Source organism: Macaca thibetana, chromosome 11 (assembly GCF_024542745.1).
Source record: "Macaca thibetana thibetana isolate TM-01 chromosome 11, ASM2454274v1, whole genome shotgun sequence".
NCBI classification, from domain to species: Eukaryota; Metazoa; Chordata; class Mammalia; order Primates; family Cercopithecidae; genus Macaca; species Macaca thibetana.
The window spans coordinates 1,163,195-1,177,999 of NC_065588.1; the positions used below are offsets into that span (position 1 = coordinate 1,163,195).

Below are 14,805 nucleotides of genomic sequence, written 5' to 3' on the forward strand. Positions count from 1 at the left end.
AGAATATGTACAGTTAAACTTGAAATATCATTTTATTGCAAAAACAATGCACAGTAAGTGAAGTTTGATTTGATGATGGTATTTTTACTGGTAGCTAAGGAAATATACTCTGTGTACATTTATTTGCTTCATACAGCTTTTTTCCCCTCCCTTTTTAGAAGTAAACCTGAAGGAAGTAGAGAGTTTAACTTGCGAAGTATGATTTAACTTCTACAGTTTTAAACAGTTTTAAAGATAAAATATAGTAGTATTCTGGTGAAGTTTATTACTTTTTAAATGTTCTCTTCTTCCTTATAAGAACATTGTTATATTTTATAATCGAAAGGCATATTAATAGTCTTGTTTTACAGTTAAAGTGATGAGAAAGATTAAGCAAATTGCTCAATGCCACGTAACTAGTCACTCATTACAGTAATTCACTCTGTAGTCTGTACTATGAGAGAACAGCACAACTGAGAGGGAAACCCAACCAAGGAAGTATTAGTTGCTGCCTGACGACATCTTTGCTGGGCTTATTGAGGACCATAAGCAGTAATTGAGAATACTGATATGAAAACTTTTAAAAACCCAAATTGAATTTAAAACATTGCTTAGAGTTTCTTATGGTTTTGTCAGTCTTGCAGCTTCTCATCACTGGAAACAAGTGGAGAAGCAAAAATTTAGATGTCAACATAGTAGTCTGGGCAAGACATTTTTTGTATTTTTAGTAAGACAGATTTTACCTTTTTGATAGTCTCCATCTCCTGACCTCATGAATCTGCAGCCTCGGCCACGGCCTCCAAGTGCTGGGAATTACAGGCGTGAGCCACCACGCCCTGGGCCAAAACCGGTGAATCTTTTATTTTTTTTTTTGGTAAATTATAGTTTTGCCTTGTTTGTATATTTTGTTTGAGTGTCTGATGGTAGACAAACTGTTGACTAGAAATCAGGGGACTTAGAACCTGAAAAGGAAAAATTCACTATTAATTACTATAGATCCCTCTTTGCCAACTGATTCTGACCAGTTCATCCAGACTGTATTTCTGCCATCAATACCGAAAGGCATTATTAACCAAGAAAGTAAAGATCAGAGCCTTTTCGAATAACTGACTTCATACAGTAAATTTGATGCTGATGGCTACCTCAAAGAACTGTGGAGGCACCCTCAAAAGTGTTCCTTTAAATGATATTTAAAGTGAACCAGGGGATTGCAAAAAGTGTGTTTGAGCTGTCTGGTCCTCAGAACTGTGTCCTAGAGGAAGTGTCTTCTGCGTTTGCCCAGTGATTTGGGCCTCAAAGGCAGAGTAATCAGTTCCACTTGGCTGGGAATAAATCACCCACACTGAAACATGATGGCTCCTGACAACTGGGCAGTGCTGATAAAAGCCAAAACAAAAGATGTCAATAAATCTGTGCCAGTGTGGAATTAGTATGCAGATTTGATGAATTCACTATGTAGCATTGCAGTCAGCATTAGACTTCCTCTGATTTCATCAGTGTTTCTTTCTTGTTAAAATAAAAATTGTATGAGGACAAGAAAGCCGGTATATAAAGTAACTATTTTATTTCTGTTTCTTTCCACCCTAGTAAACAAAACTGTACCATGATTACAGAGGTCATTTTAAGGAATAATGTCGTCTTTCTCCAAACAGTTAATTTAAAAATATTTCTTCCTTGGGCTGGGTACAGTGACTCACATCTGTAATCCCAGTGCTTTGAGAGGCCACGGTGGGAGGATCACTTGATGCCAGGAGTTTGAGAACAGCCTGGGCAATGTTGCCATACTTCGTCTCTACGAAGATTAACAATTGGCTGGGTGTGGTGGCATGCATGTGTAGTCTCCCCTACTCTGGAGGCTGAGACTGGAGGATTACTCGAGCTCAGGAGTTCAAGGATGCAGTGAGCAACGATTACACTGTCACACTTCAGCCTTGGTGACAGAGCAAGACCCTGTCTCAAAAACAGAATGAACAAATAGGTATTTCTTGAGTTTACTGTCTCAAAAACAGAACAAACAAATAGGTATTTCTTGAGTTTACTACACAGTGATAATTATCTATGATGGTGAACTGTATATATAAACCTGTTTGATATCACCCCGCTTCTGTTATCATTGAGGGCACAGGTGTGTGGAATAAATGCCAGTTCCTTTGATCGCTACGAAATTTTGCTTGTAGAGAAATTGAATACATGCTAATGGTAGTGATTTCTTTCTATGTCAGGGAGAGTTTATACAAAAAAAACCCCCATGGGATTATAAAATGTATCCTTTTCTGTTACAATTGTTTTATTAATTTTCAATTTTAAAACTAATTTATGTAACAGAAGAAAAACCTTTTAAATGTTTTATTAGCAAGTTCTCCTTGGTCTATCTGTCTGTAAATAAACTAGCTTCCTTTAGCCTTGAAAGTTAGGCTAAACAGATTATTTTAATAACATCGTGGTCCTGAAATCCTTACGTCAAGTATCTTTGGCTCTGCCCACCAGCTTTAGTGTATGGTGATTAGATGTATGTTTCATCCATGAAGAATGTACTTTTCCATTTGCAGTGGTTTGGTACCTCATTCTTTGGGGGTTCTTTTATTCTTTGCTTCAGTAGCGGGTACATTTTAAATACATGATCGTAGTAATGATATACTCTATGAATGAACACTATAATCATAAGATCATTTATGGAAAGATGCTTTATGTGATTACTTTTTCAGTTTTTCACCATAGAATGTATTATTTATAGGGTGGTAATTAAGAGTAGATTCTGGAGCTAGATTGCCTAGTGATTTTCTCGTAGTCCTGTAGTGATGCTTCAATCATTATTACATATAAAGTCCTTACACCGGTACCTGGCACGTTTTTAGGTGTTGGCTGCTCCTGTGATCTGCCTCCACACCGCCACTGTTATCATTGTTGTTCTTGTTACTGTTTTCTAGGGATTCTGTGGTTTATAGTCCTAAAAAATGGAGACTTTTTAAAAACTAGATATACCGAGCATATTAAAAGGGTATTTTTCCGCTACACATGATTCTGAACAATCATTTTGATCTTTATCTTCTAGCATGTGCATAATGGATCCAGTTTTTCTCTTGGCTGTTCAGAGCTTCTTATAAATCTTGTATTTCAGATCCTGTGGATTATTGAACTTAGTGTAGAATAGGCTCTCTGCTGAATATTTTATAAAATGGCATAATACATACTGAAATACTGTGGTATGGGACTGTCAGAGGAAACAACATTTACAACCTCAGCTTTAGCTTGGTGAAAAAGAAGAGAATAGTGACAAGAATAATGTGGTAACATTCATACTTCAGCTGGTTAGTGACTCATATCAACTGAGGTCCTTGATCACAAGGAAAGTGAGGATATGTCACAGGAGCCTTCAGTGGGGCTCAAATGTTATCCATCATGATGCTGGATCAATGGAAAGAGAAGTATTTTTATAGACACACCCACCTCCCACCCCTCTCATGTTTTGGGTTTGTTCCGTGCTTGCACAGCTGGTTTACACCCATCTGGGTCTATTTCAGGTCTTCCTCACTGATGGCAACTTGCCCAGAGGAGGTAATCTTAGTGTCCACCCTTCTTTTTTTTATTTTGTGAGATCCTTTCACTATGAATGTTTGTTTCTCTTCTTTTAGAAGTAAATAAGCGTCTAAGAATAGCCTTTTCACCTCTCCGACTCCACAGTCTGTCTGTCTAGAATGGGTAATTGAAAAAGAAAGTAAGGCCGGGCGCGGTGGCTCAAGCCTGTAATCCCAGCACTTTGGGAGGCCGAGACGGGCGGATCACGAGGTCAGGAGATCAAGACCATCCTGGCTAACACGGTGAAACCCCGTCTCTACTAAAAATACAAAAAACTAGCCGGGCGAGGTGGCGGGCGCCTGTAGTCCCAGCTACTCGGGAGGCTGAGGCAGGAGAATGGCGTAAACCCGGGAGGCGGAGCTTGCAGTGAGCTGAGATCTGGCCACTGCACTCCAGCCCGGGCTACAGAGCAAGACTCCGTCTCAAAAAAAAAAAAAAGAAAGTAGCTTGTCGAGAATTTGCTGATGGGATTTTACCTGGTTCAGCAGCTTCTGCACTTGAGTATATCAGCAGAAATGTTTACTAGCAAAGAATAATGGATTCCTTTAATCGTTTAATTACATATAAGGTATAAAAGTGAAATTGTTAACATTTTAATTCCTTAATTTCTCCCTAGATGCAGACGATGGAGTAGAAAGAAGGGTATTATCCTTATTATGTATGTAAGGGGTGTTTGTATATTAGGTAGGCTCATAAAACCAATCTGTTGTCTTGTAAAACTTGGTTGGTTCTGTGAAATTTCATTTTAAATAATGTTTCTTGTATTGCCCTTTCTTGACAAGAAAGTCTAGTCAGCAGCATGGCCATAGCTTTTCTTTGTGTAAGGCCTGTATGTTAGCAACTGGAATGACCTGCACAGCTGGTTGAACATGTAAACACCAAGGCATTGTGTTCTGTGTGTACACGTATACCTCAGAGACATTGCAGATTCAGTCCCTACCACAATAAAATGAGTCAGACACATTTTTTGGCTTCCCAGAGCATGTAAAAGTTATGTTTATACTATATTGTAGTTTATTAAGTATGCAATAGCGTTATATCTAAAAATGTGCATAACTTAAAAATACTGTATTGCAAAATACGCTAATGATTTTCTGAGCCTTCAGCACGTCGTAATATTGTTGCTGGTGGAGGGTCTTGCCTCTGTGTTGGTGGCTGCTGACTGATCAGGGTGGTGGTTGCTGAAGGTTGGGGCGGCTGTGGCAATTTCTTAAAGACATCAATGAAGTTTGCTGCGTCGATGGACTCGTCCTTTCAAGAAAGATTTCTCTGAATCATGCAGTGCTATTTGATAGCATTTTACCCACAGTAGAATTTCTTTCAAAATTAGAGTCAATCCTCTCAACCCTTGGCACTGCTTTATCAACGGAGTTTATCAATATTCTACATATTTTGTTGTGATTTCAGCAATGTTCACAGTATCTTCACCAAGAGTAGATTCTGTCTCAAAAAACAAAAAACAAAAAAAAAAAAAAACAACTCTTTTTACTCATTCAGAAGCAGCAGCTCCACAGCTGTCAGTTTTTTTTTTTTTTTTTTTTTTTTTTTGGAGACAGAGTTTTGCTATTGTTACCCAGGCTGGAGTGCAATGGCGTGATCTTGGTTCGCTGCAACCTCTGCCTCCTGGGTTCAAGTGATTCTTCTGCCTGAGCCTCCCAGGTAGCTGGGGTTACAGGCGCCCACCCCCACGCCTGGCTAACTTTTTGCATTTTTAGTAGAGATGGGGTTTCTCCATGTTGGCCAGGCTGGTCTTGAACTCCTGACCTCGAGTGATCTGCCTGCCTCGGCCTCCCAAAGTGCTGGGATTACAGGTGTGAGCCACCGTGCCTGGCCCATCTGTTCAAATTTTATCATGAGGGTGCAGCAGTTCAGTCACAGCTTCAGGCTCCACTTCTAATTCTGGTTCTCTTGCTATTTCCACATGTTTAGTGACGACTTCTACTGAAGTCTTGAGTCTGTCAGAGTTAACCAGGAGGATTGGAATCAACTTCTTCTGATCTCCTGTTAACGTTGATATTTTGACCTCCTCTTATGGATCACAAATGTTCTTAATGACATCAGGAATGGTGAATCCTTTCCAAAACGTTTTCAGTTTACTTCGCCCAGATCCATCAGAGGAATCACCAACTATGGCCTTACAAAATACGTTTCTTAAATAGTAAGACTAGGAATTAGAATGGCTCCTTGATCCAGGAGTTGCAGAATGGATGTTGTATGAGCAGGCATAAGAAAAGCATGAATCTCCTTGTGTCTGTCTGTCAGAGCTCTTGGGTGACCAGATGCGTTGTTGATGAGCAGTAATATTTTGAAAGGCATCTTTTTTTCTGAGCAGTAGGTCTCCACAGTGGGTTTAATACACCAAGTACACCATAATGTAAACAGATGGGCTGTGATCCAGGCTTCATTGTTCCATTTATAAAGCATAGGCAGAGTAATTCTTTAATTACTAATTTAAAGAATTCTTTAATCAGAATCATAAATGAACATTGGCCTCAACTTTCAGTCACCAGCTGCATTATCCCCTAACAAGAGAGTCATCCTCTTCTTTGAAGCTTTGTTTTCTTTGTGTTTTTTTTGTTTGTTTTTGTTTTTTTTTTCCTTTTTGAGACAGAGTCTTGCTTCGTTGCCCAGGCTGGAGTGCAGTGGCATGAACTTGGCTCACTGCAACCTCTGCCTTTTGGGTTCAAGCAGTTCTCTCGTCTCAGCCTCCTGAGTAGCTGGGATTACAGGCATGGGCCACCATACCCGGCTAATGTTTGAAGGTTTAAAGCCAGACGTTGACTTATCCTCTCTAGCTATAAAAGTTCTAGATGGCATCTTTTGCCGAAGGCTGTTTCATCTATTAGGTTGGTGCAAAAGTAATTTCTATGGCAAAACCTGCAATTACTTTTGCACCAACCAAATGCATTCAAAGTCCATTGTTTGCTGAGGCCACCTTCACTGATTATCCTAGCTAGACCTGGATAAGGTGCTGCAGCTTCTCCATCAGCACTTGCTGCTTTACTTTGCACTTTTAGATTATGGAGACGGCTTCTTTCCTTAAACCTCATGAACCAACCTCTGCTAGCTTGAAACTTTGCTCCTTTAGCTTCTTCACCTCTCAATCTCCATTGAAATGAAGAAGTTAGGGCCTTGCTCTGGATTAGGCGTTGGCTTGAGGAATGCTGTGGCTGGTTTGATCCTGTATCCAAACCAGTAAACTTTTCCCATATCAGCAATAAGGTTGATTTGTTTTTTGTGTGTTCACTGGAGTGGCAGTTTTGATTTCCTTCAGTGACTTGACTGTGTGGTTCCAGAGGCCTAGCTTTCAGCCTGCCTTGGCTTTTGACATGCCATCCTCACTAAGCTTAATCTTTTTTACTTTTCAAACTCTGCTTGCAGCATTTGACTTAATCATTTCCAAATTTGGACTAGAAATGAGAGATGTGCGACTTTTCCTTCCACTTGACTATTTAGAGGGCATTGTTGGGTTATGAATTGGCCTAATTTCAATGTAGTTGTGTTTTAAGGAATAGGAAGGCTGACACAGGGAGAGAGGAGAGGGAATGATTGATCAGTGGAACAGGCAGAACACATGCAACGTTTCTTAAGTTCACCATCTCATACAGGTAGAGTTTATGGCACCCCAAATAAATTACAATAGTGTCATCAAAGATCACTGATCACAGATCACCATAACAGATACACTAATAATGAGAAATATTGCAGGAATACCAAAATGTGACAGAGATACCAAGTTAGAATGCTGTTGAAAAGTAGCGCTGATAGACTTGCTTAACGCAGGGTTGCCACGAACCTTCAGTTAGTAAAAAACCAGTACCTGTGAAGAGCAATAAAGCAAAGCATAAGAAATGAAGGTATATGCATATATAGAGTACTGAATTTTTGAGTGGCGAAATTCTCTTTAATGGTTATGAGTTTCCCTAAATGTTGACCCAGATGCGATTTCAATAGTAGTGTCTGACTATTACTGCTTTCCATCTGGGATGAACTCAATTCTTACAGTAGGCTTTGGTCTCTTACTGGGCAATTCAGTGGTTCACCCATTTGATTATCTCTTTGTTAACAAGTGAAAATGTAAGCTTCAACATATCCGTGTACCCTATTCTAAACTTACCAAATCTCTTTCTTAGCTTTTTTGTTCTGCCTGTCAAGTCCTTCTTGACTCTAGAGAGGTACCTTAAAGAGCTTGTACTAAATTTATTAATGTAAGAAACTACCTGACAATTGGATCCAGGATTGTTTTGTAATTCCGTTCTTGGCAAGAGTTTTTGTGAATCCCTAAATGCAGTTTATGAAAGTCCAAACTTATATATTCACTTATTGATTAATGTTTGCTACGATCTGAGATGTACCATATAGGAAGGTACAAAACAGATGGAGGGGCAGGATCCATGTCTACTTGTGGAGACATGTATAAAACAAAGAATTACATATGGCTACCTACATTAATCAGTGCTATAATGATTGATAGATGGAGGAATGGAGATGTGTGATCAATATATAGATACCTGGAAGAATGGAGGAGTGTGTATTTATACATAATGTATACATGTATATGTATCATTAATGGGGTACAGACAATGATCAAGTTTTTCTCGTGGGGGTGAGGATAACAGACTATTCCTAGAGGAGATAATGTTTATCTTGCATTTTGAAAACCATGTAGAAAAATCAGGTAGTTCTAGTATCAGCTCAAGAGGAGACGGTGGTTATGTTCTCCTGCTTCATTTTTCTCCATAGAACTTATCTCTGCCCTACGCTATATTGATTCATTCATTTCTTCAGTCACTCCCTCCCTCCTCCCGTCATTCATTTATCTACCTTACTAGAATGTAAGCTCCATGAAGGCAGGAATTTGGTCTGTTTTCATTGCTCTGTTTCCTCAGCAACTGGAAAAGTGCCTGATCTATGGCAGGAATTTGAACTCGTGTGTATATAGTGAATGAATGAACTTTGTGAGTAGTTGGTTTATTTATAATTTTCCTTTAGCTTATTAAGGATAGCTCCTCAGAATTTCCTTATAGTTTTGATTTTTTTATTATACTTGAATAATACTTTTTTATTGTACTTGAGTCTCCTTGTACTTGAGTGATAACATGCTGCTTGTTGTGCTTGAGTGATAACGCGCTATTTCCACAATGTTATCTCACAGTATGTTTAGTCCCCATAATCTTGCCTGAACTGATACAAACTCTAATGGTTTTCAATGTCTATATGCGAAGTCCTCTTAAATTTTTGTTGAAAGAATGGGTCGGGTCCTTGCATGCTGACACTGCCAACACTGGCACTGTTACTTATTTAAAGTACAGAATTGGCCAGGCCATTTCTGTGCTTAAAAATCTCTAATGGTTCCCCTCTCTGGAATAAAGTCTGTGCTGCTTAGGTTGGTACACAAGCGTCTTTGCTCCTTAGGTTGGTACACAAGCTCTTCTGTAGCTTGGCTTCAGCTGTGTGATGATGCATTTTCTTACCATCTCATAGTGGAATAAAAACGAGCCTATTCATTTTTCTTCATATCCGTTGTGTCTGGCATGTAATAAAGAATTCAACAAATGGTTTTTGAGTAAATGAGCACATATAAGTGTATATGAATGAATGGCCACAAAAATGTTTGCTGCTTAGATAAAAGATGATATAAGTAAATGAATGCATGTATGTATGAACGAATGGCTGTGAAAATGTTTGCTGCTTAGATAAAAGATGATATAAAACTGACATAACACTAGCCTTTAAGAACAGCCTTTTCTTTATATAGCTGATTTGTCTTTCTCGCTGTTTAGCTGCTCTATTCTCTGTCCTCCCTTTATTCTTTGTCAAGGAATCCCTCTTGGCGTTTACAGTGTCATATTAGAAGTAATTCTAGTCCTCATGGCTTTCCTCTCTACGTGGCCATCTCTATACTGGATCTTTTCTGCTAGCTACTTTTCTTATTTTGTTAGGGATTTGTGTGTATGTGTGTGAGTGCGTGCGTGTGTGTGTGTGTGTGTGTGTGTCCATACACGTGTGTACCTTTTTTTTGTTTTGCCTACAAATTCCTACAAATTCAATTTGCCTACAAATTTAAGGTTTTGCATGTAATTCTGAAACTCTTAGGATTAAATGATTTCTACAGAACGCGCACACACAGACAACCCTGAACTGTTTTCAAATTGAAATGATTTTGATTGTGCCGCTGTGTTTTTATAAATGTCCTCTCTTTTCCCTTAAATATTTATGTGCATTTAGATTGAAAATCTTCAAGAGCAGCTTAGAGATAAGGAAAAGCAGATGAGCAGCTTGAAAGAGCGGGTCAAATCCTTGCAGGCCGACACCACCAACACTGACACTGCCTTGACAACTTTGGAGGAGGCCCTTGCAGAGAAAGTGAGTGACAGTCCCCAACTCCACACGCGTTTTCTGCGTTCTCATTAATCTAAGACTGGGTGTAGAATACAAAAGAAATCCCTGTGGGCAAAAGGGAAAAGAACTGCTGTGTGCTCTTGCTGACATATGTAGTGTGAAGGGGAAATTTTTTTTTTAAGATAGAGTCCCAGTCTGTGCGCAGGCTGGAGGGCAGTGGTGTGATCTTGTCTCACTGCAAATTCCACCCCCCAGTTTCAAGCGATTGTCCTGCCTCAGCCTTCCAAGTAGCTGGGATTACAAGCATGAGCCACTATATGGCCAACTAATCTTCTGTGTTTTCTGTAGAGACGGGGTTTTGCCATGTTGGCCAGACCGGTTTTGAACTCCTGACCTCAAGTAATCCACCCACCGCGGCCTCCCAAAGTGTTGGGATTACAGGCATGAGTCCCTGCACCTGGCCAAATTGCTCTGATTTTCAAACTTCTTGAGTATCTGTTGACAGAAAGTTCTGATGATTTCTCTTTTCTTTACCTTCCTTTATATTTTAAACTCAATATATCAACATCTTTCCCATTCCCCCTTTTTGGTGTGTGAGTTGTGAGTTGTTTCCATTGCCTTGTAGGCGACATGTGAGTAATATATCGAGAAGAAATGTTTGATAGTTACTGCCCTTAGGGTGTATATGTAAGCTTTTAGTTACCTGGAAATTGAATAAACGGAAATATTCCAAAAGAATACTTTAGTGGTATCAAATACCAGTTGAGATTATAAGAAAAGAAACCTTGGGATTGAAATGAATAAAGCTATGTCCTTGTTATGGCAAGATGAATAAGAAGGATGAATTATTTAGAAAGTGTGTTCTGGCTGGGCACTATGGCTCATGTCTGTAATTGCAGCACTTTGGGAAGCCAAGGCGGGCGGATCACCTGAGGTCACAAGTTCGAGACCAGCCTGGCCAACATGGAGAAACCCCGTCTCTACTAAAAATACAAAATTAGCCAGGTGTGGTGGCACGCTACTTGGGAGGCTGAAGCAGGAGAATCACTTGAACCCAGGAGGCGGAGGTTGCGGTGAGCCAAGATCATGCCATTGCACTCCAGCCTGGGCAACAAGAGCAAAACTCTTATCTCAAAAAAAAAAAGTGGATTCTTTAAAAACTTACCATTGTCTTTTGAACATAGAAGTTTGAAATTTTATCAGCTAATAGCAGAATTACAGTCATATAAGTGCAAAAGGGAATTTCCTCACATCTTGATTTATTCTCTCATCAGGAGCGGACAATTGAACGCTTAAAGGAGCAGAGGGACAGAGATGAGCGTGAGAAGCAAGAGGAAATTGATAACTACAAAAAAGATCTTAAAGACTTGAAGGAAAAAGTCAGCCTATTGCAAGGCGACCTTTCAGAGAAAGAGGTTAAGCTCACCGAAATGGAATTAGTTTGTTTGCTCAATCATTGCACGTGTCTGTATGCTGTTGGTGTTTTCATAATGCATGTACAAAAGTATTCGATGGAAAATGCTTAATATTCTTTTAGCAGGCTTTTTGTGATACCTTAAGGAATATTTCAGAAAGCTTTGCAGAGACGTAGTGGATTGGTTCATTCATTTTCTAAGTGTTACTATGTTTTATGTTGGTTTTTTACTTACTAATATTTTTATAGACCTAAAGTAACTGAAGCTCAGATACATTTGGAGAACTAGTGTGCTAAAGATAAGAAAGTTGACAGATAAAAGGAATATGCAAAAGAAGGAAATTTTATGTATACCAACTATCAAAGAACACAACAGCTATTAAATTGGGTGACTTAATCTACTTGAATCTTGCTTTTGGAGAATCCTGTTAGTATGACCTGAAGAGCAAAGATGCCTCATGCTGTGTAATCAGATGGTGATAATGCATGAACTGTAGCATCTTTCTGTGGATTTTCTTTCTGATATCTTTAGGAAATGTTATGGAAGTTTAAATTCCTAATAGAATTTTTCTTTTAATAGGGAAAAATGTGATTTATTTTTTTTTTCTTTTAAGAGATAGCGTCTCACTCTGTTGCCCAGGCTGGAGTGCAATGGCATTATCATAGCTCACTGCAGTCTTGAACTCCTGAGCCCAAGGGATCTTCCTATGTCAGTCTTCCAAGTAGCTGGGACTATACGTGTGCACTACCATGCCCAGCTAAGGTAAAAAATTTTTTTTTTGTGAAGACAGGGTCTTGCTATGTTGCCCAGGCTGGTCTTGAACTCCTGGCCTCAAGTGATCCCCCTGCCTCAGCCTCCCAAAATGCTGGGATTACAAGTATCTGGCCGAAAAATGTATTTTGTTTAAGTTAATGTAGCTACTGAGGTTTGACTACTTACATTCACAAAGCTTGATCTACTTTGGTTTATTTTGTAGAATGGGTATGTATTGACAGAACTCTTTAAATCACTGTTCAATTGGTATTTCTTGAGAATCTATCTTATTTGTTAAGAGTTGAAAGCTAGAGTTAATATTGTTTTATATTTCATGATGAATTTCCTTGAAATGGAAATATGTCAGCATTTGGTAATGGAAAGGAAATTACAGCTACCACGATAAATTTAAAATTTTAAATCTCTATTTTGTTTATAGTTATTTATTCTAGATGTGTGTTGCTTCTTTTAGGCTTCACTTCTGGATCTGAAAGAGCATGCTTCTTCTCTGGCGTCCTCAGGACTGAAAAAGGACTCACGGCTTAAGACACTAGAGATCGCTTTGGAGCAGAAGAAGGAGGAGTGTCTGAAAATGGAATCACAATTGAAAAAGGTTAAAGAAAATTTTTCACATTTTTTTTTTTGCTTTGCTTTAAATAAGAGCATAGCCTTGGCATGTTTATATGAAATAATTTACCAATGGAGTAATAATCCCCCAAACTTTAAAATACCATGTATACCTGAATTAATTATCTTAGCATTCTTATCCTACTTTATTTTATTCAAGATAATCCCCCAAGTCTTTGAAAATTGACAGTTCAGAGAAAAATTAAAATATGCAGCTCCCTCGTGGGTGAAATATGAGACGACAGTGTAAAAATCTCAGTTACCTGACATTTTTCTTCCATTAGAATCAGACTTCTGCCGGGTGCGGTAACTCGTGCCTGTAATTCCAGCTACTTGGGAGGTTGAGGTGGGAGGATTACTTGATGTCAGGAGTTGGACACCAGCCTGTGCCACAGAGTGAGACCCCATCTCGTAAAAAAAGAGAAAACGGTGGCTCACGCCTGTAATCCTGCACTTTGGGAGGCCGAGGCAGGCGGATCATGAGGTCAGGAGTTCGAGACCAGCCTGACCAACATGGGGAAACCCCGTCTCTACTAAAAACACACAAAAGATTAGCCAGGCGTGGTGGTGCGGGCCTGTAATCCCGGCTATTCAGGAGGCTGAGGCAGGAGAATCGCTTGAACCCAGGAGGCAGAGGTTGCATTGAGCCGAGATCCCGCCGCTGCACTCCAGCCTGGGCGACAGAGCAAAACTCCATCTCACATACACAAAAAAGAAGAATAAGTGAGAGCGTATTCTCTAATTTAACCTGTGTAGTAAGATCTGAGACTCAGAACAATTGTTAAATATCCTGTTTCAGATTTTATCTCATTTTGGAGAATGTTAATTTCCTAGCATTTTTTTTAAAAAGACAGGGCACATGTTGTCAGAAAGTTTTTTTTACTTGTTATACTTTTAATTTTTCATAGCAGCTTATGAGGCCTAGAATTTCGTTATCTTCACCTTCTACATTAGGCTCTGTTTTTTGGTTTACAGCTTATGTGTAGATTTACATAAAGGACTATTTGGCATATTTTCTTCTTGGAAACTATTACTAGTGTATTATTAGTGTTCTAGTTTACATTTATTCAAAAGCCTGTGCCTATCATTGACATTTTAAAAGTAGATTTCTTCTCTGTTTTGTTTGGAGTGGGAAATGACTGGTCTTGAGGTAATGATAACTGAAGTCATTTTTGACCTATTTATAGCTTAAGAATTTATATCCTGTATCTGAATATTGGCATTCCATGTCTTCAGTATGAGATAATGTCCTCAGAATTTATTAAGGAAAGGATTGAAACTCAACTTTTGAGATACCAGATTTTTTTTGGTCTTTTTTTCTTTGTTTTTAGGAGACAGGGTCTTGCTCTGTCGTCCAGGCTGGAGTGCAGTAGCATAATCATAGTTTTCTGTGACTTCAAACTTCTGGGTTTAAGTGATCTTCTGCCTCATCTTCCCGAAGAGCTGGGACAACAGACCCATGCCACAACACCTGGCTAAGTTAATTTTGAGACGGAGTCTCACTCTGTCACCCAGGTTGGAGTGCAGTGGCGCCATCTCGTCTCACTGCAACCTCTGCCTCCTGGACTCAGGTGATTCTCCTGCCTCAGCCTCCATAGTAGCTGGGTTTATAGGCGTGTGCCACCGTGCCTGGCTAATTTTTGTATTTTTAGTAGAGACGGGGTTTCACCTTGTTGACCAGGCCGGTCTTGAATTCCTGACCTCATGATCCACCCGCCTTGGCCTCCCAAAGTGCTGTGATTACAGGCGTGAGCCACCACGCCCAGCCTTTTGTTTTTTTAAAATGGAGAGGTCTTGCCATGTTGCCTAGGCTGGTCTCAAACCCCTGCCTCAAGAGATCCTTCTGCCATGGCCTCCCAAACTGCTGGGAGCAAGACCACTATGCTCAGCCTTGAGTTAGCAGAATTTTTAAAATGCTTAATTCTTTTTTTTTCCTTGTAGAGTGAAATACTTATTTCTATACTCTGATTTTTGTTGTTGAAGCTTTTTAAAATGTTTTTAACCATTAATTTTCTTTCCCTTGATTATCCTTCTCTTAAAACCATTTTCTCTACTTTTCTGTCTTCTTTTCTCCCTGATGCTGCTTACTGTCTTCAGCATCCTGTAATAGTGC

General features: G+C 39.4%; 1 protein-coding gene across 15 annotated transcripts in view; it reads left to right on the forward strand.

Moving 5' to 3' along the window:
* The window catches only part of ERC1 (ELKS/RAB6-interacting/CAST family member 1), a 534,923-nt gene that overhangs the window by 165,866 nt on the left and 354,252 nt on the right, over positions 1-14,805 (forward strand). For all 15 annotated transcript variants that reach the window (XM_050747035.1, XM_050747039.1, XM_050747032.1 and 12 more), the window contains 3 exons: positions 9,784-9,921; positions 11,172-11,312; positions 12,538-12,678. In XM_050747035.1, the coding sequence (XP_050602992.1) occupies positions 9,784-9,921; positions 11,172-11,312; positions 12,538-12,678 (420 nt within the window). The remainder of the gene's footprint in view (positions 1-9,783; positions 9,922-11,171; positions 11,313-12,537; positions 12,679-14,805) is intronic.